Source organism: Podarcis pityusensis (genome assembly GCF_964106645.2).
Source record: "Podarcis pityusensis genome assembly, chromosome: 11".
NCBI classification, from domain to species: domain Eukaryota; kingdom Metazoa; phylum Chordata; class Lepidosauria; order Squamata; family Lacertidae; genus Podarcis; species Podarcis pityusensis.
In genome coordinates, this window is record NC_138036.1 from 22,633,475 (window position 1) to 22,661,316 (window position 27,842).

Consider the following 27,842-nt stretch of genomic DNA (forward strand, 5'->3'; position numbering starts at 1 on the left):
GAACTCCAGAACCAGAAGCCTGTGGAGAGTAACGAAGTAACGAAACTTCAGACACAGCGAGACTTTCGTTTTTCCAGGAATAAAAGAAACGAAACCAAAACCACCAGCAGTAGCAGGAAAGCTGGCAAAAGTACAAAGGCTTTGCCGTGCTATGGACACTTAACTAAGCGCGGGTGCACCAAGTCCCGCTTAAATCGACGGGGCTTGATTTCCAAATAAAGCACACGCGTGTTTGATCGTCCTGAGAACGCTTTGCGTCCTAGGCAAGCAAACAAAGTTTGCTAGGAAACACCCTGAGGGCAAAGTCTTCGTCTTTTTTCCCCCTGAATGCGCGCGCGCGCGCGGCGTCGGCGACAAACCGCAACTCTCGCAGGAAAAAAAAAAAGGAACGGGGGTGAGGTGCGCTACGTCAGAAGCGCAGGCTGGGAGCTCCTTTTTTTTTACGCTACTGCCCTAACCTCCCCTCTCCCGCGCCTTGAGCAGCTCTCCTGAGCCCCAGCGGCCCTGCTATTGGCGGGGGTGTTGCGGGGAGGTGAGGAAGGCAGCGAAGGCGAAAGCGACACGTGACCGAAGCCCCGGCAAGGGGCTGGAGCAGCGGCGAGGGCGAGTGCGCGCGCGTACGGAGGGGGGGAGGGGCTGAGGAGGGTAAGCAGCAATAGCAGCGAGAGCCGCGGCGGCGGCGGCGGCGGCAGCTGCGGCACGTGCTGCCTGGTTGGTAGGTGACGAGGCGTTCCGTTCGCGTCAGGGGAGGCGTTAATAGAGCCGTCGCGCGGGCCGGCGCTCGCTGGGCGGGGTTAACGGTCCGGCCTCCCTTCTCCCCTTCCAACGGGGAGAAGACGGGGTAGCGGTAGTGTGTGAGCCGCGCTTTGGGCGGGAACAGGTCCGTCGGCCGGGCCCCGCCTCGTGGCGGGCTGCTTGAAGCCGGAGTGAGAAGGCAGAGAAAAGGGGCGTTGGCCTGGGACAGGTGTGGGGAGGAGAACTGCGGGGTGGGGCAGGCTTTGGACGGGGTGGGTATGGGCGTAGCAGGACCGATGTAACTGGTTAATTAAATAATCTGGGGGCACCTGCCCCCTTGACTACGCCCATGGGGGGGCGGCAGCCAGTAGTTCAGTCTGAGGTGATGCGAACGTGGCGTTGGGGTTCAAGAGAAGTCGCTTCTTCCGCTGTTCTTGTTTCACGTGTTCTTGGTCCCCCCCCCCCTCTCCCAAATCACAGGGCCGATTCGGAGTAGGTTATATCTGAGGGTACCACTATGGAGGAGGAAGACTGGGACGAGGAGATCACAGATGTCAACAGGAGCAGTACCACGGGCGGAGGTGGCAGGAGTGCTTTGCCCCACTTTCAGCCCAGCTTCGAAAAGCTGGTGGGTTGCCCAGGGAATCCACAAATCAGGATGAGTGAAGAGGTGGTTCCTCATTCCTCATTGCTTTGTAGTTCTGTAAATGTGTCTCTTCGGGTGTGAGTGGGTTGGTGGAAAAATGGAAGAGGAGATTCCATTGGGTTGCCATATTTCAAAAAGTGAAAATCCAGACGGAAAAGTTTTTGAGCTTTTTATTTTATTTTTTGAACTTTTTGAGATATTTTAAATTTTAAAGAAAAATTTCCAAAAATGACACTGTCAACATTGGTTATCATACATGCAGATTTCCCCACAAGTTTCAGTGAATTGCGCCCGGACGCTGCTTCTAGCAGCCAATTGCCGGCTATTTCTGGGAAATTCTGGATGCATTACAACTCTATTGATTGAGCTCCAGGACTTTTAAAGACCCACTTGAGAGTGCCGTGTTTTTATTTACTGGTTTTGTTTTGATAACATTTAGGGAACATTTAGATACTGCTTGACTGTAATATGAACTGATCTCCCCTGGAAGTAAACTAGTGTACATTAAGGAGAGATATTTTGGCCTAGTCATCTTATTAGCAGGAAAGGGTTTTTTTTGAAATGGCACAGGCTATTCTACTTTTGTATTTGCAGTCCTACTTCATGCTACACATGTGTAGACAAAGCCTATAATTCTTAGGTACTTTCACTTCGCTTTTTTGAGGAATAATCACGGTTGGAAGCTGCTCTTTGGATGCAGTTTTAGGATGCACTTCTATACAGAGTTAACTTAAGAATGCAACACTTTTTGATTTTGACTTCGTTACAAGCAAGCATGCAGAGGATTGAGCTATTGCCTTATTTTGTCTCTGAACTTCGCTGTCACCTTGATTTATTTTCTTCCTCTCCTCTCTCCCCCTGCCCCAAGCATCTGTTATGTGGATGGTGGCTTGAACGTTCATGGAATAGAAGGGGATATTTTTTCATGGATTATTTGATCCAGTACTATACTATCCATGTGAGCAGCTCTTCTATGTTTATATGCTGAGCATGCAGGAAGAGGCCTCATTCTTCTACATGTGCAGTGTAGAAGTGCAGTGGAGAAATGATGTGATTTGTGTCTCTGCTGCAAGTCATTCTGCTTGTACTTGGGCTGGATGTGCAGGGGGCTGCTGTGCCTTGCATGCTTCTAGCATAGATGCTTAGGTTGGTGTCAAATGCACAGATGGCTTTGCCCCATCTTTACTAGCATGCCTTGTTTTTCTGCTATTCATGCAGAAGGTTTGCCTGCTGGATGCTTATGAGGAGTCTTACCACTACGGACTCCATTAGGAGGAAGAGTGGGATAACAATTGATTAAAGAAATCTAAAAATATAAAAACACAATAGACAGCTGGAGGCATCAAATGCGCCATCCCTTTCTACAGAAGTTTTCCTTCGCTGCTATATTAAGCAGGGAATAGGAAAAGTGTCTTTCTCCATGCCAAACATAGACACATTGTGGGATGCTTGAGTAAGGCTTGAACACTCTATCCTTCTACCATTTTTTTAAAAAAATGTGACTCTGAAATCCTCTGGTGAACAGTTGAGTGGTTAAAAGCAAGGCTCTAGTAGACTATACTTGGGGCGGGGGGAATGGTTGGTATAGTAGTTCCAGCATGGTCTTAACTCTTCACGCAACCCAGTCAAATGGTACAAATAGTAAAATTATTTTTATTTTATTGTAGGGCAGCTTGATTACAGGAGCAAATGAAACCTCATGCAATTTCAATCAGAATGCAACCCCCCCAGGTATGTGATAAGACTTTAAAAAGGAATATTCTGTCTAGAAAAAAGCTGGTACAAAAAACTTTGTAGTCAAGTGTTCCTAACGGTTGAAGCCTGTTAAATTGGGTTGACTATGAAGGCTTGTATGAGATCAGCTATGAGTTTAATTATGGTATTGTTGAAATTAAGTTCACCTGAGGGGTTTGAAAGCCCTACAGCTGGGCTGTAGAGTGAATTGGGCTAAATATAAGTTGTTGATCCTTTTTAATTGGTCTGCATAAATTTGCAATTGAATAAAACAGTAATGGTGAAGAAAATAATTTTTACTTTTTAAGAGAGGAAACTTATTTGCAGCAGGAAATATATTGGAGGCAATTTTCCTGCTGTTAGAAAGGATAATTTAATTGCTCTTCTACAGTATCAAGTCTGCTACCTATATTATTTTGAATGCTTCTATTAAGGAGAAAAATAGTCATTAAGAACTACTGTCTGATTAATCTGGAACACTGTAGCCAGCTACCTACAATCAGTGCTACCATCTAGACCAGGCATAGGCAAACACTGGCTCTCCAGATGGTTGGGACTACAATCCCCATCATCCCTGACCACTGGTCCTGTAAGCTAGGGATAATGGGAATTGTAGTTCCAAAACATCTGGAGGGCCGGAGTTTGCCTATGCCTGATCTAGATTGATGAAACGTAAGTTTTGAATAAATTATGTTTGCTTCTTAAAAAGATCAGACTTACGAAACTCAGTTTTCTCCCTCTGTGCTCTGTAAGAAGTGAGTTATTATTTATTTAGTACCAGCCCCTATTTGCACGATGTTACATGAATTGGCACTTTTTAACAATGTAGAGATAGTTTGTGGACTTGAGCTACAGTCCGAAGCTTCATTGAACACTTCTAAGGAAACCTGTATAGAAGTGTGCTGCATACTGAGTTAGACTGCACCTGGAGAACAAACGGGCTTTGTGAAGTAGTCTGCACATTGCTTTGATTTTTTGTTGGTCCTAAAAAGTCCATTCATCTAGGATTTTTTCCTTGAATGGAGAGTCAGATATTTATACCTTTTGTTGAGAATGCTGAGTAATTCTTAAGGATTCCCTCCTTCCCCCATTATGGCAGTTTATGGATAATTACTTGTGTTTATTGCAACCAATGTGAATTTAGTTCCCAAGATGTTTAATTGCATGAATATTTAAATATTTAATATTTAAATACTTAGCACAATAGAAGAATACAGGTAATAGCTAAATTAAACCCCCAAGAATATTGGCAAAGTGGTTAAAGGTAAATAGATGTTTTGTTGGGTATTTATGCTTTAAGATACTTAGTATGCGAAGCCAGAAGGTTCTGTCATTATTATAATTTATTATATTTTGTCATTTGAAAGTTTGTGCATTGAACCACTGCCAGCTTGTTAATAGTTTTATGCTTACCTTTTCATAAGTATTTGACTTTTCAGCAGATCTGTTAATATTTAACTGTACTTCTGAACATGTACCTTATGAACATCTTCAAAATGTCCAACGTAATAACTTCTTTTTAGGACGTGGTTCCACTGAAAATGCAGCTCCTTGGGGTCGTACGTTTGGAGGTATATATTTCTGTATATTCCCATTTGTGTTCTAGGAAATATAAATCATATCGGGCTCTCTAAATATGTCTCTTAATGTTGTACATGCACACCTTTTGCTTTTCATTGGGCACAGTAATGTAACTTAATGTTGGTATGTGTCTTCACTGCATGTATAGTGGTTTTGGAAAACAGTTGTGGCCATGAGTGATGCTATGATACTTTCCTGAACACTTTAAAATTAAAAATTCTTTTTGCCTGTTGGAGGGGTGGGGAGCCTTTTTCAGCCTGAAGGCTGCATTCCCCAAAGACCAGCTTTCTGGGGGCCATATGCCAGTGGTGGCATGGTCTAAATTAACATGGGTGGGGCCACCCTACATTGTGTTACACATGCAAACACATGTAGCATGCATGCATGCACACATCCAGTATTGCGCATTAATTTCCCTTTTCTGCTACAATTAGGTTAGGAAAAGGTGTTCTTATTGGAGCCAATACAAGCTTAACAGGGGTGCCTATTTTTGGGAGACGGAAGTCACAGTACAGGGTGAAAGAAGATTAACATTTTCATCCATCACCATCTCAGCTGTGACCCTTCCCCTGAAATGGCTGCCCATGCAGTGTTTAGTTTAGAAAAAAAGCCTCTGATCAGCTGTACTAGGTGAGTTTTATGAAGCCTAATTTTGGCTGTTGCAAGAATGACTGCTGGCCAGATAGGGAGATGAGATCCCTTTGGTATGTGGGTCAGAGCATTTACATAGACGGCTTTGTATGGGAAAGGGCATAGGAGATACTTAGTAAATAGTAAGTAAGTAATTTTTTATTTATACCCTACCCTCCTCAGCCAAGACTGGGCTCAGGGCGGCTAACATCACTTAGTGAGTTCTTTCATTGTGTTGTGAGCCAGGTGTGCACACATATACCTTTGAACAACTGCACAGATGAGCCAAGAAGTCATTAGTTAATTTGGAAGCTCACTATTCCTTACTTCAAACAAGCAAGAATATAAAGCCAGTTTTAGGCTCTGGCTTCATAGTTCGGCTTGTTTGGAAGCCATTCATCATAGTTTGAAGGGAAACCTGGGCTGCAATCCTAGCTCCATATACCTGTGGGTAAGCCCCATTGCATTCAGTAGGCATTCTGAGTAGGCAAAGATTAGGATTGCAGTGTTAGCTGTAAAAAAAATTCCCTGGTTATGTAAAGGGAAGAGAAAAATGGCTGTATTAAGTCAAGATAAGGCCTAACTAAATGCAGCCATTGACTGCATTCAGAAATAACATTAAATAATTGTCAGAAGTACAAGCAAGTTTCCCACTAAGCAAAGGATGGCAGTGCAAGGGTAGACAGGCACACAAGTTGGGTGCTAATCTCTGCTATTAGTACTAGATCAAAGTTTAGCAACATGTTGTAATAAGAAAGCATTGCAGTGAGGTGAGTACGGTAATTGTTTTGCATCAATGTCTGAACTGAGCCATAGAGCAGGCTTGCAACACAGTAGGCCAAACTATTTCTTGTTGAGGCCACACCAATGTCTGGACTCTCATAGGAGATTGTAGCACCGTTGCTCTTCACTAGTCCTTACATCTGCACTGTGCTGAGCTAAAGCTAGAGTTCATAGTTCTCTTCTTGCTAATCACAAACTGTAAACCTTGTCTTAGTTCAGTTCAACACAGCTTGACAGTGAAAAGGACAACTGAAGAGCAAAGTGACTGCTGGGCCCTCTGGGAGACTGCACATTAGCTTACCATCTTATGCAAACTAGTTCATACTGAACAGTCTTCAGTACAGTGGTACCTTGGTCTCCGAACTTAATCCATTCCAGAAGTCTGTTCTTAAACCGAAACCATTCTTAAACCTAGGTGCACTTTCCTGCCGCCAGTGCCCTTCCACCATTCGGCTTCCATTCTTAGACCGAAGTAAAGTTCGCAAACCAGGACACTACTTCCGGTTTTTTAGAGTTCGTAAACCGAATAGTTGGTAAACAGGGCTGTTTTTAAACCAAGGTACCACTGTATAGCTAAACAAAGTAAAGAAAGTAATCATCTGTGGTAAACAAATATTTTAACATTTGTCAGGTGTTGGTGGAAAACCAAATGGAGAAGACAAACCAACAGGTGGATTTGGAAGTGGAAGGACTTTTGGAAACCGAGGTAGATTGTTTGGTCAAACTTGTGTTTATCACATGCAGGTGTTGGTTGTTGCTGGCATCTGCAATTTTATCTTAATCCTAACCACACTTTTAAATGTTGAACTAATTTGGTCAAATAGTTCTAATTGCTTCAGTAACTTTGAAAAAGCTCTAGTGTGCATAAAGTTATTTGATAAAAATTAAGGCATTTCGTGAGAGAGCTGATAGTGTAATTTGATAAAAAGATATTCTTAATGGTAAATGTAAATCATGATAATTGAAATCAGTGTAATGTTTAATACGAGGATGCTTCGAGTATTCATTCTGGTTCAACTGAAACGTGTGTCTCTATATCTTTTTACCTATGGTTCCAAACCTTTTCCTCTATGGAGTGCTGGAAAATTGCTGAGGGTCTTGTTGAACCACTTAATGATTTTTCTGTCAGTTGTAGCAATTGTAATACATTGTGTCAAATTAATTGCATTTAATTTAATTTTTATTGCTGCTTTTTTCTATTGTGTCAAACTAATTGCATTTAATTTAATTTTTATTGCTGTAATACAATAAAAACAAAGATACAGTTAAAATCAACATAAATATTTAATGCAGACATGCTGCAGATCACCAGGATAAAGCTCGTAGACCTCTAGTGGTCTATGGAGAGCCAGTGTGGTGTAGTGGTTAGGAGCAGTGGACTCGTAATCTGGGGAACCGGGTTCGCATCTCCGCTCCTCCACATGCAGCTGCTGGGTGACCTTGGGCTAGTCACACTTCTTTGAAGTCTCTCAGCCCCACTCACCTCACAGAGTGTTTGTTGTGGGGGAGGAAGGGAAAGGAGAATGTTAGCCGCTTTTAGACTCCTTCGGTTAGTGATAAAGCGGGATATCAAATCCAAACTCCTCCTCCTCCTCCTCTTCTTCTTCTTCTATGGACCACATTTTGAGAACCATTGCATTGTATTGTAGGGTCTTTTTTGCCAGGGAAGGGGGAGCGAAATATCAATTTGAGGTTCTGGCCCCATGGACATTTACCTGGGAGTTGCCCCACTGAATCCAGTAGGGCTTACTTCTAAGTTGATGTGCATTGGATTGTGCTAAAAATGTATCAAAAAGTAGAAAATAAGCAGTTTACTTTTGGAATGCAATATAGTCATGTGACTTTACCTGTTTCTCTGCCATATTAAATATGTATTAATTATAGTCGGCCAGTGGAGACAATGGGCGAAGAAGAGGGAAGGACAGGCACTAGTGAGGGATAGAAATTCTGGGAATAAATGCTAATGTTCCTCAGGGCTACTTAAAATGTTCATGTGTGCTTTGAAATGCGAGTGCATGGAATTGTAGAACACTTGCCTTTCTCTTGCTTTCTACAGCTACATCTGGAAATAGATTTGAAGAAAGAAAGTTTTCAAGCTTTGAGAGAGGTACAGTTGCAACCCTCCCCAGAGTCCTCTATCAGTTGATATACTTTAAAATCTCATTAAAATATATTTTCTAGACTAAATACAAAGCAAGACAGTTATAATGCACTGTATAGCCCCTGTTTTACCATGGAAACGGCCTTGGTTGCCTGGTATTATTACCTCTGTTGGGAGAGGGACAGGAGAAGTGCACTCCTGTTATTTCTCCTTGAGTTTTCAGTAACTTTTGATAAAATTGACCATGATACTTTGCTAGATGGCTAAGCTCTGGAAACCTAGGTTGGATTACTGCAATGTAATTATTATTATTATTATTATTATTATTATTATTAATACCCCACACTCCCCAGCCAAGGCCGGGCTCAGGGCAGCTAACAAGCAATAATAAAAACAAGTTGAATGAATACAACTTAAAAACAAGATTAAAATACAACATTAAAATATTGAAACATTAAAATATTAAAATGCAGCCTCAATGTACAGTATTATACATGGGGCTGCCCTTGAAGATGGTTTGGAAAATCCAGAATTTGGCCAGATTGTTGATTGTGGCAGGACGGTCTGAACATAAAATAGCAATTCTGACATGACTGCTTGCCTATCAGTTTCCAGGCTCAGTTCAAAGTGCTAGTTTTGACCGTATAGCATTATACAGCTCAGGACCTCAGTGTGCTGTCGCTTTTGTGAGGAAATATATAACCCCAGCAATAGTACAATAATATTTGCACATGTTTGGTATAGAGAAATAAGTTGTGATTGTCTGATGAAGGGCGGTGTACAAATTTAATAATAATAAACACCTGTTTTTTAATAAATTGAAAGATAAATGTGAGCTTTGCTTACATCCTTAAGATAACTTTTAAGTGTCTGCAGAAATGAGAATTTTTTATTGCTTATTTTATTTTTGTCATAGAAGTAGTTGATGATGATCAAGAAAGCCAGTCAAACAGAGAAGTTCCTAGGAGAGGAGGTAAAGCCCTATAAACAACAAAGCTTAGAATTCCCATGCTTGCTTTTTCTTCCTTGCTGGTTTTGGAACATGAGTTCTTTTAAGATCAGAAAATTATTGATCAAATACTGTTGTATTTTTGTTCTCAAGGAATGATTGCTGGTGGCAATAGGGGTGGAAGAGGATCTGGCAGAGGAGGATTTGGGCGATTTGGAAGTAAGCTCTATAGTTTTTAATTGTGTTAGTAACCAAGTAAAATGTAATTATTCAGTCTAGCCTGGAGAGTCTAGAAATGAAAATATGTCAGATGGGTTTTGTGGTTAAGATTTTGTTTTTGATACCTTATACAAATACTCTTATTTGGGGAGGAAAAAAGCCTTTACATGGACTCACTGTCTTGAAGAGTCATTAGTTACCAACAGATTAAGACCAATATTTGTTTTTATCCCAGATGTATATAAACTTTTTAAATTGTAATGTTGGACCAGAAGAAGATAAGGATTACATGGTGAAATGAGCATAGGATATAGGGGAAAATATCTCAGTGCACGTCTAGGAGAGAACTCACATACAAATGAGTGGTATGAAGAAAATGTGGCAGCGTTTCTTAATAACTTAAACCCATGCATTTTATAAGAATAAAAGAAAAGATCCACAGTACAAGTTTATTTCAAATTGATCTATCCCTGGTAATTAATGTAAGGTGAACTATGAACTCAGCACTTTCAAAATACACTTTTTCAGTATTTGAGGGAATTAGGTATGATTTAAGTTTTTATTCATTTAATATCAGTCTGTATTATAATTCTTTTACTTGGTAAGATGTATTTTTTAATGCTAGTACAGTAGTTGTTTTTTTAATACTAGTAGTTCATGTGGGCTGGAGAGTGCTATTTTAGAAAAGTTGCTTTTAACATTTAAAATATTTATATTCTACCATTGCATGAAAACCTTTTCAACTTGTAAACCAGAAAAAATCCTTATGTTTGGGTTGAATTATAGCAGATGATGAAACTGAGAAACAAGATAGAAGACAGACTTTTGGTGGATTTGGTTCCAAAAGAGGAGGGTTTGGTGCTTCAACCGGTAAGAATTAAAAGTGAAATTTTATATATATAGTTGGCTTTATTCCCTTTGTCTCTGTGGTGGTATTGATTTGAAAATTGCATGGAATGGTTGGCAGTTGATGTGACTAAAATGGTAGATTATAGACATGCACAATCTAGAAACCAATAAATTGACTGGTGATTGGTTTTACATTGCGCTTCATTTGTAACCACATTCTTCCAATTATGCATTTGTTTTTCAGGTGACTCTGAAAATAGAGGCAGAGGAGGCAGAGGTAAGAACCCATTGTTCACATAAAAACATTTCTATTTTGACATTTTTTTGTCTCTAAGCATAACTATTTTGTTTATTACTAACCTTGGTGCCTGATAATCTGTCTCAATCCGGCCAAGTCCCATATCTGTTCACTTTGAATTCCTAGCATAAGGATCTGCAATATAATTGCCCGATCCTTTCTAATTGTATTGTTAAAACTGCTTTTATCTTTAACAATTCCTTTCAACATTATAAACAGGTGGCTACAAAGGAAGCAACGAAGAAGTAATTGGAGGGTTTGGAAGAGGTATGTGTCTGGTGCGATTGAGTTTTGGGTATATATTTGGGTGTGTGAAGTGTAGCATTGTTGGTGTGTGTGGTTGGGTGTTCACAGACTGGGAGTCTGGATTGGGATATACCTGGGCAAGGAGAGCAGGGAGAGAATGGTTATGATGTCCCTGTTACAGTCACCATGGGCAAAGAAATATATGGTGCTTGAAGGAGGTCACTGTAAGTGTAGAGGGTATACATGTGTGCAGGCCATTCCCTCTTCTGGCTCTCCTATTAGGTTCCTGATTCCTTAGCTACTGGATCATCTACTTTTGATTGATTTCTCGGCAGCTTTTGAGACCTTCAGCCATGGTATCGTCCATGACTGACTCTCTGATAATGGGGTGTTGGAGTCACTGTACTGTATTAGTGGTTCATCTCCTTCCTGCTTGTTGGGTTCCAGAAAGTAATATGGGGGTGGGGGCAACAAGATACTACATTGTCTCCAATACTATTTAACATCTATATAAAGTCATTGAAAGTGAATCTGAGGAGATTTGAGGCACCAGTAGGCTAATGACACACAGCTCTATTTCTCTATCACATTTCTCAGTTTAGAGGAGCCATGCTGGTACCTGGATGAGGGCCAATAAACTCAAAGGGAATCCTGATAAGATGGAGACCCTGTGAGCAAGTAGGGAACTTGTTTGTTTTGGATGGGAAAGAAGGGAGGGGCCTGTATTCTAGGGGTGGTCCTTGCGCCATCATTGTCACTAGAGGCCCAGGTGACCTCAGTAACTAGGAGCACCAACTGGTTTTGATCACTGTGCCCAGTTACTGAACAGAAATAGCTTGATCCATGGATTGGTATCTGGATGATTCAACTAGTGTAATATATTGTGTGGGATTTCCTTTTAACAGGTTCAGCTCAGGACTAGGTTACTCAAATTACTTTTTCCCATCTGGTCACTAAGGTCTGTGGAGATGGCCTGTTGGGTGTGCTGTGACCTGCTTTATATCAGCAGGAATTCCCTGTGGCAGCCACTATTCCCTGTGGAGAGGTGGCAATAAACTGTTACATGCTTTCACTAACGATTAAAGACTCTTTGCTGTGGTATTTTCCTAGCTGCTAATGCTAGTTCTTCAGTTTTGAATTTAGTGATAATGGCTTTCTGGAATATTAATTGTTTGTGTTGTACTTTTTAATTGTTGTGTAAAGTGTTCTGTATTCTCTGAATGAAAAGCAGTATGCACATTTCAATAATAAATAATTATTTAGATATAAGCAACTTAAAAAAATATCTGGCTGTTTCCTTCCTCCACCTTCGCTGCGATCTGGCCACAGTGATCCATGCGACGGCCACCTCCAGGCTTGACTACTGTAATTCACTCAAGCAGGGCTGCCCTTGAAACTGTCCCAGAAACTCCAGCGGGTGCAGAATGCTGCAGTGAGGCTCCTCACGGGGTCCCTGCCGTGGGAGCATATTCAACCAGTGCTTTACCAGTTTCACTGTCTCCCAGTGGAGTATCGGGTCAGGTTAAAGGTGCTGGTTTTGACATTTAAAGCCCTTTGTGGCTTAGGGCCCTCGTATTTACGGGACCGCCTCTTCTGGTATGCCCCGCAGAGGACCTTATGGTCCATGAATAATCATAGTTTAGAGGTCCCGGGCCCTAAGGAAGTCAGATTATTCTCCGCCAGGGCCAAGGCCTTCTCAGTGATGGCTCCGACCTGGTGGAATGCTCTGTCCCATGAGACCAGGGCCCTGCAGGACTTAACTTCCTTCCGCGGGGCCTGTAAGACAGAGCTATTCCGCATGGCTTTCAATTTTAACTTAGCCTGATCTTTTATTCCCCTTCCTCCCCTCCCCCTCCCCTTTTTATGAAGATTACCCGCTCTGGGATCCCATAGCTAATTCTCCCCTGGTCTCCTCGCTGGCCCAAGTAGGACTAATTTAGCCAGCTAGCCCTGGTGATCATCTAATGTTTATTGGATGGATTCCCCCCCTAAATTGATTTTTGAATCCTGAATTTATTGTTATTCACGTGTTATACTGTATTTTATGCTGTTTTTTGTTGCATCAATTAAGTGTTTTAAATTGGTTGTTAGCTGCCCTGAGCCTGGTTTTCTGAACCAGGAAGGGTGGGGTATAAATAAAAATTTATTATCATTATTATTATTACTGATAGTGTTTTCTTCCAAACATTCATTTCACTTAAGGTATGTGGAAATCGGATGGTGATTCAGAAGCAGGTGATGGTGCTGGTACGTTTAATTAGAACAAATTAAGTGGCAAGCGATATTAAGAAAATTGATTGATTACTGATGTTCATGAACATAAAGACAGCTCCCGCTTTTAACTTTTAAAATACCAAATGGCACATTATGACTGAAATAGCTATAGCATTTCTACCTACCTTTTGGGAATAAAAAATGGCTATGATTATATCCAGATGTCACACTTTCAGATGGCTATTTCTTTTCTTGCTTTTTCACAGAAGATTTTAAATATAATAGTACTTTCAAAAATGATAAGTAATATATTTAATCACCGTATTTTTTGCCCTATAGGACGCACGTTTTCCCCTCCAAAAATGAAGGGGGAATGTGTGTACGTTCCTATGGGGCGAATGCAGGCTTTCGCTGAAGCCTGGAGAGCGAGAGGGGTCGGTGCGCACCGACCCCTCTCGCTCTCCAGGCTTCAGGAAGCTATCTGCAAGCCGTGGGAGAGCTGCGCAACTTCGCGCAGCTCTCCCACAGCTTGTGGAGAGCCGCCTGCACCCCGAAGCCTGGGGGCGCACTGAGCTCAGCGCCCCCCAGGCTTCGGGCTTCGCGCAGCACTCCGTGAAGTCGCGCAGCTCTCCCACAGCTTGTGGAGAGCTGCCTGTTCTGGGGTCGGGGGAAGCTCGGGCTTCCCCCGCCCCAGCCCCGCACCTCGGGGGGTTAATAAAATTTTTTTTCTTTATTTCCCCCCCAAAAAACTAGGTGCACCCTATGGGCCGGTGCGCCCTATGGACCGAAAAATACGGTACTTAGTTGTGTGAGTCCATTTTCAAATCACCAATTATTCCCACTCTTTCCTGATAAGTTTTACTGTTATGGCCAGTATTCAATACTGTTTCCTTGTCATGCATACATTTAAAATAGTGCATATAATTGGAGATGTATGTACTGTATTATAAAAGGAAGAAGACTAGAGTGTACTAGTACACGTTATTCATACTGTTTCTTGCCAGAAGCTCATAGCATTCAAGGGATCCACTAGCTATTTTATTTTAGAAAAAACCACAAACTTTATTTTGTCACTAAAGTTTTTAGTGAGGAAAGAAAATTAATGCAAGTAAAACAATCTGAAAAGCATTGTCACGAATTGATTGTGGTGGTTGTGAAAATGAAGATATGGTTGTGTTGTACCCAAAATGTATGTTACTAGAAATTCTGTGCTCAGATGGTGGCATCCAACTTAATGCTTGTAGACATGCACTGGCAGTGGGGCTTATCCTTCATCTCCTATCTCCCTGCAGCTCATAATGTGCCCCCAGAATCTGTTCCAGAGTTTGGGAGATACTCTAGAGCAGAGTGTGGGGGTTGAAGGGGGAGAATTGAAACTGGAAGTTGCATTCTGCAAGCAGATTTCCAGTGCACCAAGCAAGCAGACATTGGTGAATGTTGCCCAAAACATAACAGAATGGAGAAATTTTGTATAGCTAGCACACTTGCTTATTAAGGATTAAATTTAACTTGTATTCTTGTGTTTGCAGGTCCAAAGGTGACATACGTACCACCACCTCCACCGGAAGAAGAAGAAGCCATCTTTGCACATTACCAGACAGGGATAAACTTTGACAAATATGATAACATTCTTGTGGAAGTTTCAGGACATGACCCCCCACCAGCAATACTGGTTAGTGCTGCTGCTTTAAATATTTCTAACAAGTAACTTTGTTAGTCTCAAGACTGAACAGTTGTGCAAAGTCACCAAGTTTTGGTTTGTTTGATACATCCTATGAAATACTTCATAACATGTGAACAATAAAAGCATAAACAATAAGGCATATATAAACCATTTCAAAGCTGATACAGACTGGGATAGACTTTTTCACTGAAAAGGCTTGTTGAAAAAGGGAGGTCTTCAGTAGGCATTGAGACTGCAGCTGTTGTGTGTAACAGGAAGGAATTCCAAAGAGTTTGTGCTTCCCTGCTAAAGGTCTGCTTCCTACATAATACAGAATGGACCTCCTGGAGAGATGTTATCTGCAGGAGGCCCCCTGTCTTGCAAACTGCAGTGAATGGTTACAGTTTACAAATGCTTTGCTATTTTAAGAAAGAGAATGGATTCATCCAAAAGTCCTTGGTTTAGAGGTATCATTAAGTCTGGCCACCTGCTCAGTTTTGAGGTTGCAGGTTGTGTTAAAAAAATAAGAGCACATAAGGAGATCTAGTGGTAACCCCTAGGTTATGGCACTCTTTCTCCTAGAAAAGATGTTTTTTAGCCTCTGCCTTGCTATTCCAGAGACTGTGCAAAACTTTTGAACCGCCTTTTTATTTTAAAAATATTTCTGTACTTCAAGGACAGTACTTAAGGACCTACTGATTCACTTACAGTAATTTCTACTCATTTGTTGCTAGGGATAACAAGAAAATGCTACTTTATGTTCTTTTTGTGCTTTTTTGATGCTAGTATTGATTTGCTTAGCTTCCTCAATTTTATTTGCTTTTAACATGTCCGTTCTGTTCTTAGACCTTTGAAGAAGCTAATCTATGTCCAACATTAATGAAGAACATTGCTAGAACTGGATATCTCAAACTTACTCCAGTGCAGAAATACAGTATTCCTATTATAATGGCAGGGCGTGATTTAATGGCATGTGCCCAGACAGGATCTGGAAAAACAGTAAGTATAAAATGATGGATTCTGCTATTTGAGGTGGAGGATTTGGGGCCGCAATAATAATCTGACACTTGGTTTTTAAGCATTTAATATTTCCAGGTTATTTACTTTGCCCAGTGGGTGAGTCTGTCTTGGCACTTCAATCCATTCCCAAGATGGACTTGAAGCGGTGATTTCTGAATCACTGGTAGGGATCCATTAATGAACTGTGGGAGTCTTAAATGGTGGGTCAACAAAAATAAGTTCTCTGCAAATGTTATGTTTGGGTCCCAACCAAAATCCCATTTTGGTTTTGTCTTTGAAAAACATATTTTTGAAGTGCCTATAACTCATCTTAATTTATATTATGAAAACCTATTAGAAAAAAGTTCGCTTCGTACAAACATAAGAAAATAAGTGTCACTTTCTAGAAATACTAGAAACTATATTCATTGTGAAAAGAGTTGCTTTCACTTAATAAACACTTTATCAGGCTAAATTGGGTTTTTCCTACTTTAAGCATGTTACAGATAGCATTGAAAAATACATAATGGACAGTATTCAGTTGTGGTGCCTTGCTTGGGCACATAGCACTTACCGGTACTCTTACCCTCTGCTTCCCTCCCAAAATCTGTTCTGGAGCGTTAGGAGAAGGAAAATAAGGGGGAATCCTGTCATGTCCACTGGTGCAATGGTTCATATTTCCCAGTACAGGTGCTCTGTGAATATCTTAATTTGTTGTCAAAATGTGCATATTTGGTATACTGGTTGAATATTTTAATACAGCTCCTTTGCTGCTGCTGCCTTTAGGTCTATACTTTAGTTCCATCTGAAGTGAATAAACAGCCTCATCTTTTGGCGTATTAGTGTATTGTGCTTTGATCTACTCATTATGGGACTTGGAACAAAGATTCAAGCAAGAATTATCCTAAATTTGCCTCTCAGAAATGTATTTATTTATTGATAGGAAGGAGGGAAAAGAAAGATGATGGACCATAGTCACCTAGTTATTTTTTAACATGTTCTGCTAATTTTCCTTTCTGTGGGCTTCTTCACACTGAGATTAGAGAACACATCCTGGGGTTTTCCTTTTTTGGGGGGTGAGAAACTTGTCAACTATAATATATTTGCCCTTTAGGCAGCTTTTCTTATACCAATTTTGGCTCATATGATGCGTGATGGAGTTACTGCCACTCAATTTGAACAACAGCAACAACCAGAATGTATAATTGTAGCTCCAACTAGAGAACTGATAAACCAGATCTTTCTGGAATCAAGAAAATTTGCACATGGGTAAGTGTTTGAACAAGCTAAAACTCAAAGATAGTAGTGTGTGTTTAGTAAGTGAATTTTGGTTGTAAAAGTGCTGTTTGTGTAATTAAGGAACCCCTGCAAAGTTGGTGTGGTGAAATGTGAACCTGTTTGGTGAAGCAAATTGCCAAATGTATTCTGACTTTTATTACTCTGACATGAGCAAAATGCTTGCTTCATAAATACGTCTGCTGTACTGAAAAGGGGAATTTGATGATAAACATGTGAGGGCAAAAACCAGAGGGGGAGGTGGATGGGCCGGTTGGCATAGGCTCATGATTTTGAGGAGGCCTACTCCCGAGTACCCCTGGTAGAGGCAATGGGGTGGGGGGCTTTGGTTAAATGGGACCTACATTTCCCATTTAGCCTGGGCCTATTACCAGCTTTGCATGACTCTGAATATGTTCTTGAAGATTAAACATCATAGTGAATAGCTTCCACAAGCTGCATGTTAAATGATGGATCTGACCCTATAAGAATGCATTTAATAGGCTTGTTTGCATTGGTCTATGGGAGGCAATGTAAACACCTGACACTTTCCATCAGAAATAAAGTAGTATTGAAAGCATTGAAGCATGATCTGTAGGAAAGTCATGGTCTGTTTTATTGCAGATATATGCTGCTGCATACTGCTCATTCGTGGAACCCTCCTCTGGTATTTCATAAGAGAAAAACGAAGCAGAGCATTGGTTTAGCATTGATGTGCACACCAGAGCTTGTGGTTTGTTTCTCCCAAACAAACCACAGGTGACCCCACAGCAGCTACATCATACTGATGTGTAAAAGTAATAACCATTCAGGAACTCTTAATTCATACCTTCAGGGAATTGAGTTGGAGAGAAGTATACTGACTCCAGTATAAATTAATATTGGATATCTTTAAATATCCCAGATTCAATTCCTATATAGTCGAACCCCTGTTCTATAAGCAATACTTAAAATGGTTAACATCTTACTAGAGTGACAGTGTTATCTTTAGCATGCAATATATCTTAATGCTCTTCTGGAATTCAGTATTGATGGAACAGCCATTGTGTTGTATTTTCTTATATTTGTTTGTTTTTTCAGAAATGATTCAACAGTCTCTGTTAAAATTGAATAGTGTTCAGATATTGATAGCTGTGTTTTTTAAAAGAGTAAATAGCCTGCTTGATTCCAATATCAGATTAGCAAAATGCTTTTTGCAATTTCAGGGGGTGTTTAAAATGTGATCATGTACCGTAACTTTGGGTTCAATCCATCAAACACTCCTGCAGTAGAGTCTCCATGCATTTTCAGTGAGTTTTCCTCATCATGTGGAATTCAAGCCCTGTTAAAATGCACAAAGGGCATGTGGTTGTTCAGTGGATTTTATATTTGATAGATTAAATTTATAGTACAGGAGATAGCAACTAATACAAAATAAAAAGAAGATAATGCAGCTTTGTTAAGGCCATGGTGTTATGTCAGGATGTAAGTGGGTACTGAGACATTGAAATGTGTTCACTATTATCACTAAATGAGAAATGCAATATATTTTCTTGTGCCTAGAACTTGTATAAGACCAGTTGTGACTTACGGAGGAACACAAACAGGTCATTCACTTCGTCAGATAATGCAAGGTTGTAATATATTGTGTGCCACCCCTGGAAGGCTTTTGGATTTCATAGGCAGAGAAAAGGTGAGATCTGTGTGCTAATGTTTTTTGTGGGTTTTTTTTCATAAATTGAAGTGTTTTCTCATTACAACAAATATTGATAATCCACTATATAATTAAAAAAACACCAAGTGGTTTATAGTAATATTTAGAACAAAACATGGAAAAATTAAAATTGGGGACCCATCAACTAAGTATGATGGAAATACATTTTAATTGCCTTTATGGCACTGGTTTACTACAAGCGCTCAGACATATAGACACAAAACAAATATAAAATATTTTGTTAAGGGTGGCCTAGCACTGACCTAGGCAGAAGAACAAGTGCTGTGCTCTTACTGTATTACATTACTAAACTATCTATGTTGGCAATGTACAGTATACAGATGCTGTTACCTGTGATAAAATAAAATGCTTACGAAGGTTACTGCTGAAATGTGGATGTGTTAGCTGTAATCTCTTGAGTCAATGTGCTGTTGCAGAAGCACCTGCTGTCATAGAACTCTAGTGGAGTAACTAGTGGAGTTTTCTGTGGGTAACACTGATGTAGCTGTACTGTGTGAGAAGTACAAGTGAGAAGTCTAAATGTAGCAGCCTGACACATGGAATCTACTGCTGCCGCTAGGGGGCAACCATGTTGTAGAAGTTAATGTATACTTTCATTTGGAGTTTAATTATGCTGAGCGTTGTAGCGAAGGGAGTAGGACGAAAAGCGTTGCAGATATGTTTTTTTAATACTGTACCATGTTAAGTTTGTATAGCTGTCACATACAATGGAAGTCAGTTTTCTTCATTTTTGGGTTAACTTTAAATTTCTTTAGATTGGGCTGAGGAAGCTACAATATTTGGTGTTGGATGAAGCAGATCGTATGCTGGATATGGGATTTGGCCCAGATATGAAGAAATTAATTTTATCTCCAGGCATGCCACCAAAGGAAAAACGCCAAACACTAATGTTTAGTGCCACATTCCCTGAAGAAATCCAGAGGTATGTTCAGTGGCGGAGCTTCGTGCTCCAGCACTGGGGGGTGGGGCACCCAGCGCTGGCGGTGGGGGGAGCCGCAATGGCACCCTACTGGGACCGCGCTGCTAGGGGTGGTGCGCTCCTCCCGCACTCCTCTTCCTCCGCCAGTGGGTATGTTCATTTTAAAAACATGAATCCTAAATTTTAAATCACTAATAAGAGTGAGAACATTTCAACATGAGTTTTTCCGAAAGGTCAATACCTGCACATTTAATACAAGAGGCATTTATTTATCTGACTGTTACTCATATAAAGGGTCCCCGTCAATTGTGCAAGTTGGTTATGTTTCAGAACACAGTATTGGAAAATGCATTTTCATGCAGGGCTATGTATAATATGAACATATGTGCTTTGTAGAACTAGCTGACTGATAGTTAACTTTTGCTTTCTTGCATATACACTAGAACAACTCCTTACTATCCAAGCTATTTCTCTGATTCTCCTCAACTTAGCTGTTACTTCCAAGTTAACTTGATTTATTTGTTCATTTTAAAGGCTAGCTGGAGAATTCTTGAAGGCAGAGTACTTATTTGTTGTTGTTGGACAAGTAGGTGGAGCCTGCAGTGATGTTCAGCAGACAATACTTAAAGTGAATCAGTATGACAAGAGAGAGAAGCTTGTTGAGATTCTCAATGGCACAGGTAACTACCATGTAACGGGTCTCTTAGAAAGATAATGAAATGTAACCAATCAGCACAGAATTTTGTTACACTTAGGCCCCTTGAAACCAAAAAGTTGTGGAACTGGGCAATATAGTGAATTTTTTTTAATTTTATGTACTATGTGGAATGTGTAGATGAGATCATTAGAGAGATAAGGATAGCCTGCTTGTTGGTCAAACCAAACTTTTTTGGACCAGTGTGAAATCAGGGCTAAAAGTATAAATTTTCCTATTCATCAGTAAAATAACTCTTATTTTTATTTGGAATAGATTTGTGCAAGTTGTATCCTTCTCCCTAAAATACTTAGGAATCTGAAATGCTGTGTATGGAAAACTATTAATTGTTGCCAGCCAAGCTGGCCCATGACCTCCAATGGGTATATTCTAACTTCAGTGGGCCTATTTGGAGTATGTCTAATGTTGGATACAACTCTGAGAGCAGAAGCATGAGCTATATACCTTTATTTAGGGATTGTAGTTTTTTTTAAAAATGTAATGTTGCTTAATCCGGATTGCTGTATTTAGGAAGTTAATGAGAGAGGTGTTTTAATTTTCAGATTGGCCTTGGGCTTTAGGGTTTCGCAACACCTTGATCTCAGACAAAAATATTGTCCTTTCCTTAAATACTGTCAGTCATTCTAATATCCATTGTCTGTTTGTCTAGCTATTACAGAATTAATTGGAAGTGCAAATTGGAATTTTGTATTTTTTCTATGCTTTTATTTGACTTTATACTGGTTAACGTTTAAGATTGTTGCTGTGTGTCCCTTAAAACCTATTTGTATAGGCTACAAGTCTTGCTTTTGCATCTTACCATGGCTAGTAGTTACTGTCTGAAGATTTCAGAGGCAGCATGCTTCTCAGTACCAGTTGCTGGGGAGCCAGAACAGGAGAGAGTGAGAGTGTATGTGCCTTCATGGATTGCTTGGCTTCCCAGAGTAATCTGGTTGGCCTCTGTGAGACGCTGGACTAGATGAACCCTTAACCAGATCCAGCTGGACTTTCCTTAATATAGTATGGTGGGAATTACTAGAAACTACTGGCTTCATTCCAAGCATGTAGCTGTACTCTGTGCTAAATGGTAGAAAGTTATATGGTGAAGTACTATTAATAATAATAATAATAATAATAATCATTTCTTATTTATACCCCGCCCATCTGGCTGGGTTTCCCCAGCCACTCTGGGCGGCTTCCAAAAGAATATTAAAATACTATGTTACATATTAATAACTATTACTCATAAAATGCCTAAAATTACTAAACATTCTCCAGAAAGCTAAAAATAAAGCAGTCCTCTCAATCTAAAGCTAAAGATGATATTTTAAGGAGGGTTACTTGAGAAAAGCTGGGATGAGTAAATGTCTGGTAGCTTAAGGTAAAATACTGAAAAGCAAAGAAACTAGATTTTTAACAATCTTACTAATATGGGCATCAGAATTACTACTGGCACTTGAAAACTATTGATTTACTATTTTATTTGAATAGATATATCTTAACATTATGTCTGCCTTTGTAAAGGTGATAAGCGAACCATGGTGTTTGTGGAAACTAAGAAAAAAGCAGACTTTATTGCAACATTCCTTTGCCAAGAAAACATAGCAACAACAAGTATTCATGGGTAAGTATATATTCATAGTAAATCATGATTCAATTGCTTTTAAAGCACCCTATAAGCTGGTGACATTCAAATAGCTAACTGCATTGATTTTTATAAAAAGAGAGACAGGGAGAGAGAAAATTTCTTTCCTTCCATGGGGGCAAGATGGTTCTTTACTTGCCCCATTATATGGTATGTCTGTTCTTAATTATCCTAACCATCAATTTGCCCTTTTCACTGCCTGCAGTGTATATTACTTTGCCCTTATTTTCAATCTATTCTACCATTCTTTAGTAAGTTCAGTATAGCCTCAGCACACTATATAAAAGTATTGGTTTCAGAAGTATGCTGTCTTAATGAAGTAGCAGCATGTCTTTATTGCACTTGAGGTAGCTTTTTTATGTTCAGGAGGAGCTTTGTAAGGTATGAGATTGGTGGCTTCTGCTTATTTGGAATAGTGTTCTTTCTCAGCTTCAGGGTAAACATACGAGGATATATTTATCAGTACAACTAGTGTGCTATTCCATACAATAAAAAAGTATCCTGACATATCATTTCTAAAGTGTCAATTCTAAAGTGGTCTTTTTCAAACACAGAAAAACATTCAGGCATTGTTTCAAACTTCTGGGCTTGCATAACTTGGTAAGTGCACCATTCTACAGTAGAATGCAATGCAGAATTTTCTGTGTATCTAGATGACTTGAAAACTGCATTTGCACTTTGTACCATACCATGATTTATTGGGAGTGTGCTCATCTCAAAACACTGAGCAAAAAAGTCTGACGTGCATACTCCCACTTCCTCCCATACAGTAAGGAGAAGGGCTTCTGATATTATTTTTACTTTTTAAGTAATTTAGCTTAGAATTATGCTCCCATCAGAGGTGCTTGTTTAAAACAAGCTTCATGCCATGAGTTATGGAACTGTCGTCTGTGGTTTGAACATAACACTGAGATGAGTTTCTTTAAAGTGAAACTTATTTCAGCAGTATGCCACCTCCTGGTTGTAGAAGGGGAGGGAAGCTAGTTAAGGCTCATCCATATAGCACCATATCATAAGTCATTGGTACATGTGACATGGATAGAATGCCTCACCTAATCAAATATTGTTGGAGTGGATGTCACACTGTGGGTACAATTCTCCTTTTCTCCTATGTGAAAGACTTGCTCTGAGGAGGCAAGCCTCACCCGCAAAAAATGAATATAGAGTAGACACAGGTTGCAAAAGCAAACCCAAGAACAAACCCTGAATGTTTGCCAAGAGTGTTGGCCAAATTTCTATGGGTATTATGTACCAAACCAGCCCAGAGACGCAAAGGAAATCTTTTCAACAGTACGTAGGCTAGAGCACATGACACAAGCAACTTACACAAGGTATCTTCTTTACAACTGTTTGTTTTCCTGTTTCTCTCCCTATTGCTTTCAACATTTTAGATTGCAGTCGGATCTGGACTTTTAACTCTATGGTCTTTATACTAATCCAAACCTACGTTCTCAGTTGGTTTCATTTCTTTCTTCCTGAATTTACTTCCTGTTTTATTTTGGATGTATGGCTACTTCCCATGCATAAAGGTTGGTAGCAAAAGACTTGTTAAACAGTTGTGCATGCCTGTTTTTCTTGTAAGGCAACATTGCCACAAGTGGACAAGCAACAGTGGTTTATGCTGTATCTGAGCAGAAACTCAAAAGCGTGGCACGATACTGGACTTCAGCTGCTTTTTTACAATGTACTCTTTGCTCCCAGCTTGGTACATGAAGCAAAATCACCAGCAGGTTACATGCATATTAATACACATTTACCACTTTCAAACCTAGTGGAGGTTCATACACTTTTGAGCTTGGAAAAGGGTAGGTGTGTGTCTCCCCCCCCCCCATAATGTTTTTAGCTTCTCCAAAATTCTAAAAGTAGTGAGGTTCTTGCTGCCCTGAATATTTCCAGTTGTTGACAGCTTGACAGGAGTGCCACAGCTCCCCATCCAGTTTGAAGCTAGTGAAGAGTCTGGAGGATTGCTCTTGTACCCAAAGACCTCCAAAGCATCAGAGAATGCATAGGGATGTTTGGAGTATAAATCTTGGCTGGTCTCTGAATTGAAGTGATTATGATCTTCTAAATGGTTTTAACTTTTATTATTTGTGTATTTTGATTCAAAGTCAATAAAACATTGTTTTTTGAAAGATGAGATATGCTTTTGTTTAATTAAATAACTATTGTACATTACTGTCAATATGTTTATGGTAACTACAGCTGAAGAGTAAGTTTTGTGTACTTGTTTCCCAGCCTCTTACAAGCTGGAACTTACCATTTAGGGGATTCTAAAAGTTGGAATAAATATTTCATGGAATGACTTTTGAAGTAGTCATGATAGGAGCTGATAGACACTCTTTAGATTTCCTCTTTTCATATACTGCTTTATTTCTCTGAGCTCTGTAGAAACACACAACTATTTGAGACAATAATTATACTTTATGATAAACAGTAAGAAATGCCTCCCCAAAAGCCATTAGCTGTAAAGTTTTGTAATAATAAAATTGTAATAGAATATACATTAACTTATGCTCAGAACAAATGTAATGTGTTTTTGCCATGCCGTATATGCTGCTAACTTGAATGACCCTAAATATCTGCAAAGTTGGCCTCTCCTGCCATTTAACACTACATATTAGCTTTTAGTTACATGTTTAACTTGGCAAATATGCATTTGAATAAGAGTATTGCTGGTGTTGTTTGCTTGTGTATTAGAATCGCTGAACTTCACTCACGTTTGTAAAGAGATGTAATTATTTTTCTATTTACAGTGATCGGGAACAGAGAGAGCGAGAAGAAGCTCTTTATTATTTTCGTTCTGGAAAATGCCCTGTTCTTGTTGCTACATCAGTGGCAGCAAGAGGTCTGGATATTGAAAATGTTCAACATGTCATAAATTTTGATCTACCTTCCACAATTGATGAATATGTTCATAGGATTGGACGAACTGGGCGTTGTGGTAATATTGGCAAAGCAACTTCTTTCTTTGATGCTAATTCAGACAGTCCTATTGCACAGCCTCTAGTCAAAGTGCTTGCAGATGTAAGTTTTTTTGTTCTGGAAATTTGCTTTTATTATTACTACTAAACTGAAAGTCACAAAACAAATGACACACTAAACATTTCTTTGAAGGCTCAACAAGAAGTGCCAGTGTGGCTAGAAGAGATTGCTTGTACTTCTGGTGGAATTGGCTTTAGCAGTCCAAGGGGAAACATGTTTGCATCTGTTGACTCTCGAAAGGTAAATCTTAAGCAGAACCACTGATAATGATTGATCCGAAAACTTTATTTTGGATAATGGGTAATCTTGAAAGTTTTTAGAGTCTTGAAGAACACTTTTAAACAAGCTGCTCTCTGAAGCACCTCAGCCCCCTCTCCCCATCTTAACATCTCACTCCAGGAAGCTTTAATAAAGGGGGGGAGGAGTGCTTCAGAGAGCAGTTTACCCAGCCACTCTCTGCAGCAGCACCTCTGTTAAAGGTAGCCCCAGGGAGGTTAGATGGTGAGTGGGAGGCGCAACAGAGAACAGTTTGCCAAACTGCTCTCTGAAGGGCCCCTCTGTTAAAGGTTGCTTCAGCTGCTGCACAAGTAAGTGGTGCTTCCTAGAAAAGAGGGAAAACAGGAAAGCTCATCCTTTCAAAAACTTGATTTTTTATCCCCTGTGAGAGCTGCATTCAGCAAACCTGAGCCAAGTTTAACCCCTGCTCAGCATGTGGTTCCAGGGGGAGGGGGGAAATAACCCATTTTCCAAGGATCAGCCTTCCTTAAGCGATTCTTCTACCCCGGGGATGCAGGGGAAAAAGACATCTGTTTGCTTTCTCTGCAGACACCTCTTCCCAGGGAATATGCATATGCAGCAAAAGCAAGCAGACAGTGCTTTTGTGCTGTTTCCTGTGAGGTTAGAAGCAATCCACTGTTACCACTTCAGGTTCTAGATCAGGGGTGGGTGGGAGCTCATCACATTTGCCAGAGTGGGGCAGGGGCTCAGGGGTTTTCTGTATACAGATGCTATTTTCTCATGGCTCTGGTTTAATAATGTAAGTTTAAACAAGGTGCTCGCTTGCGTAGAGATGCTAAAACTAGCAGTGGGAACGGGAATTAACTCCCTTTAATGTGGTGTTAAAAACTAGTTTTGCGTTAAGATTTCTCTGTGGCAGCTACCGCAGAAAGCCTGTGTTGCCAGTTTTCAGTCTCTCAGCAGTAATGTAATATCTTGAGTGGAGCATAGAGAGCCTTCATATTGTTACAGGACTCTCTTGGTGATATGATATATGATATGATATGAGCACTCTGTGCGATGGCAACAGTCCATAGGTTCAGGTTCTCTATAGACATAAACATGCTGCAGTTACATCAATCAAGAGGGTAACAAGTATTTGCAAGTATAATAAGTAAATTTGTATCTGACAACTTACCAAATGAAAGTATCAATGGCATTGGTATTGGTTGAGTTGTGGTATAGTTTGTCATTTTCTTAGGGCTATTGTGCACAAGACCAGTTTATAATGTAGTATATCTCTGAATACAGATTAAACAGATAAATTGTGAACATCATCATCATCATCATAATTTATTATTATTTATACCCCGCCCATCTGGCTGAGTTTCCCCAGCCACTCTGGGCGGCTCCCAATCAAGTGTTAAAAACCAATACAGCATTAAATATTATAAACTTCCCTAAACAGGGCAGCCTTCAGATGTCTTAAAAATAGGATAGCCGCTTATTTCCTTGACATCTGATGGGAGGGCGTTCCACAGAGCGGGCGCCACTACCGAGAAGGCCCTCTGTCTGGTTCCCTGTAACCTCACTTCTCTCAATGAGGGAACCGCCAGAAGGCCCTCGGCGTTGGATCTCAGTGTCCGGGCTGAACGATGGGGATGCAGACTCTCCTTCAGGTATACAGGGCCAAGGCCGTTTAAGGCTTTAAAGGTCAGCACCAGCACTTTGAATTGTGCTTGGAAACGTACTGGGAGCCAATGCAGATCTCTCAGGACCGGTGTTATATGGCTCCGGCGGCCACTCCCAGTCACCAGCCTAGCTGCCGCATTCTGGATTAATTGCAGGTTCCGGGTCACCTTCAAAGGTAGCCCCACGTAGAGCGGATTGCAGTAGTCCAAGCGGGAGATAACTAGAGCATGCACCAGTCTGGCAAGACAGTCTGCAGGCAGGTAGGATCTCAGCCTGCGTCCCAGAAGGAGCTGGTAGACAGCCACCCTGGACACAGAATTAATCTGCGCCTCCATGGATGCAAGTCCAAAATGACTCCCAGGCTGCCCACCTGGTCCTTCAGGTCCTTCAGACCACAAATGTGGAAGTGAACTATAGAGCTCATTTATTTCAGAATATTTGGTGTTCATTACTGATGGCTATAAGTTTTCTGATCTCTGGGCAGCCAGAATCTGGCAGGTACTTCAAGAAGAAAAGTAATCATGTTGCATATCTTCTCATTGCAATATATAATTTTGAAAATCTGCTCAACTTTGATTTAATGTAGGCTTACCATGGCAAAGAGAATCACCACAGCGGAGGAGGTGGAGGATTTACAGCATCAAATATAAGTGCACCTGATGAGTCATGGGATTGAGGCTACCATCTGTCATGGAACAACGTTCTTAATTTACCATGCTAAATCTTCCGAACAAGATGGTTATGTGTGAAACTGGCTGGTTTCTAAACACATTTATTTTATTAAATCCCTTTGATTTCAGTGCGACTTGCTTCTAAGTAAATGTGCTTAGGATTGTGACTTTAAAATGTTCAAGAAATTGTTAATGTTCTGCTCCCTGTTGTTCAGGAAAGGTGATTGGGATAAACATACAGGAGTTTTAATTTGTTTTTGAATTACTTATTTTACTGATCTGTTCAATGGTTGTGTGAAATAACACCAGTTTGCCACAAGGAACTGTTGTAAATTATTGTAAAAACACTAAATAAAAACTTAGGATCATGTTCTGTGCAGTACATAA

At 40.3% G+C, this 27,842-nt stretch overlaps 1 protein-coding gene across 10 annotated transcripts; it reads left to right on the top strand.

The window, feature by feature from the left end:
• Positions 1-512: 512 nt before the first annotated feature.
• DDX4 (DEAD-box helicase 4) lies at positions 513-27,825 on the top strand. Of its 10 annotated transcripts, none has more exons than XM_080972621.1 (22): positions 513-532; positions 1,216-1,405; positions 3,049-3,112; positions 4,639-4,686; positions 6,741-6,815; positions 8,166-8,216; positions 9,127-9,183; positions 9,313-9,378; positions 10,168-10,248; positions 10,472-10,504; positions 10,745-10,792; positions 12,974-13,018; positions 14,515-14,657; positions 15,495-15,647; positions 16,762-16,916; positions 18,465-18,594; positions 19,392-19,558; positions 20,090-20,235; positions 21,774-21,873; positions 24,648-24,918; positions 25,009-25,116; positions 27,371-27,825. In XM_080972621.1, the coding sequence occupies exons 2-22, from the start codon at positions 1,253-1,255 to the stop codon at positions 27,458-27,460; spliced, it is 2,184 nt and encodes a 727-aa protein (XP_080828747.1). In that variant the 5' UTR covers positions 513-532; positions 1,216-1,252; the 3' UTR covers positions 27,461-27,825. The 10 variants fall into 10 exon arrangements, with proteins under 10 accessions (XP_080828747.1, XP_080828746.1, XP_080828744.1 ...); XM_080972620.1 differs by lacking the exon at positions 513-532 and adding an exon at positions 598-715; XM_080972618.1 differs by lacking the exon at positions 513-532 and adding an exon at positions 599-706.
• The last annotated feature ends 17 nt before the right edge of the window (positions 27,826-27,842 follow it).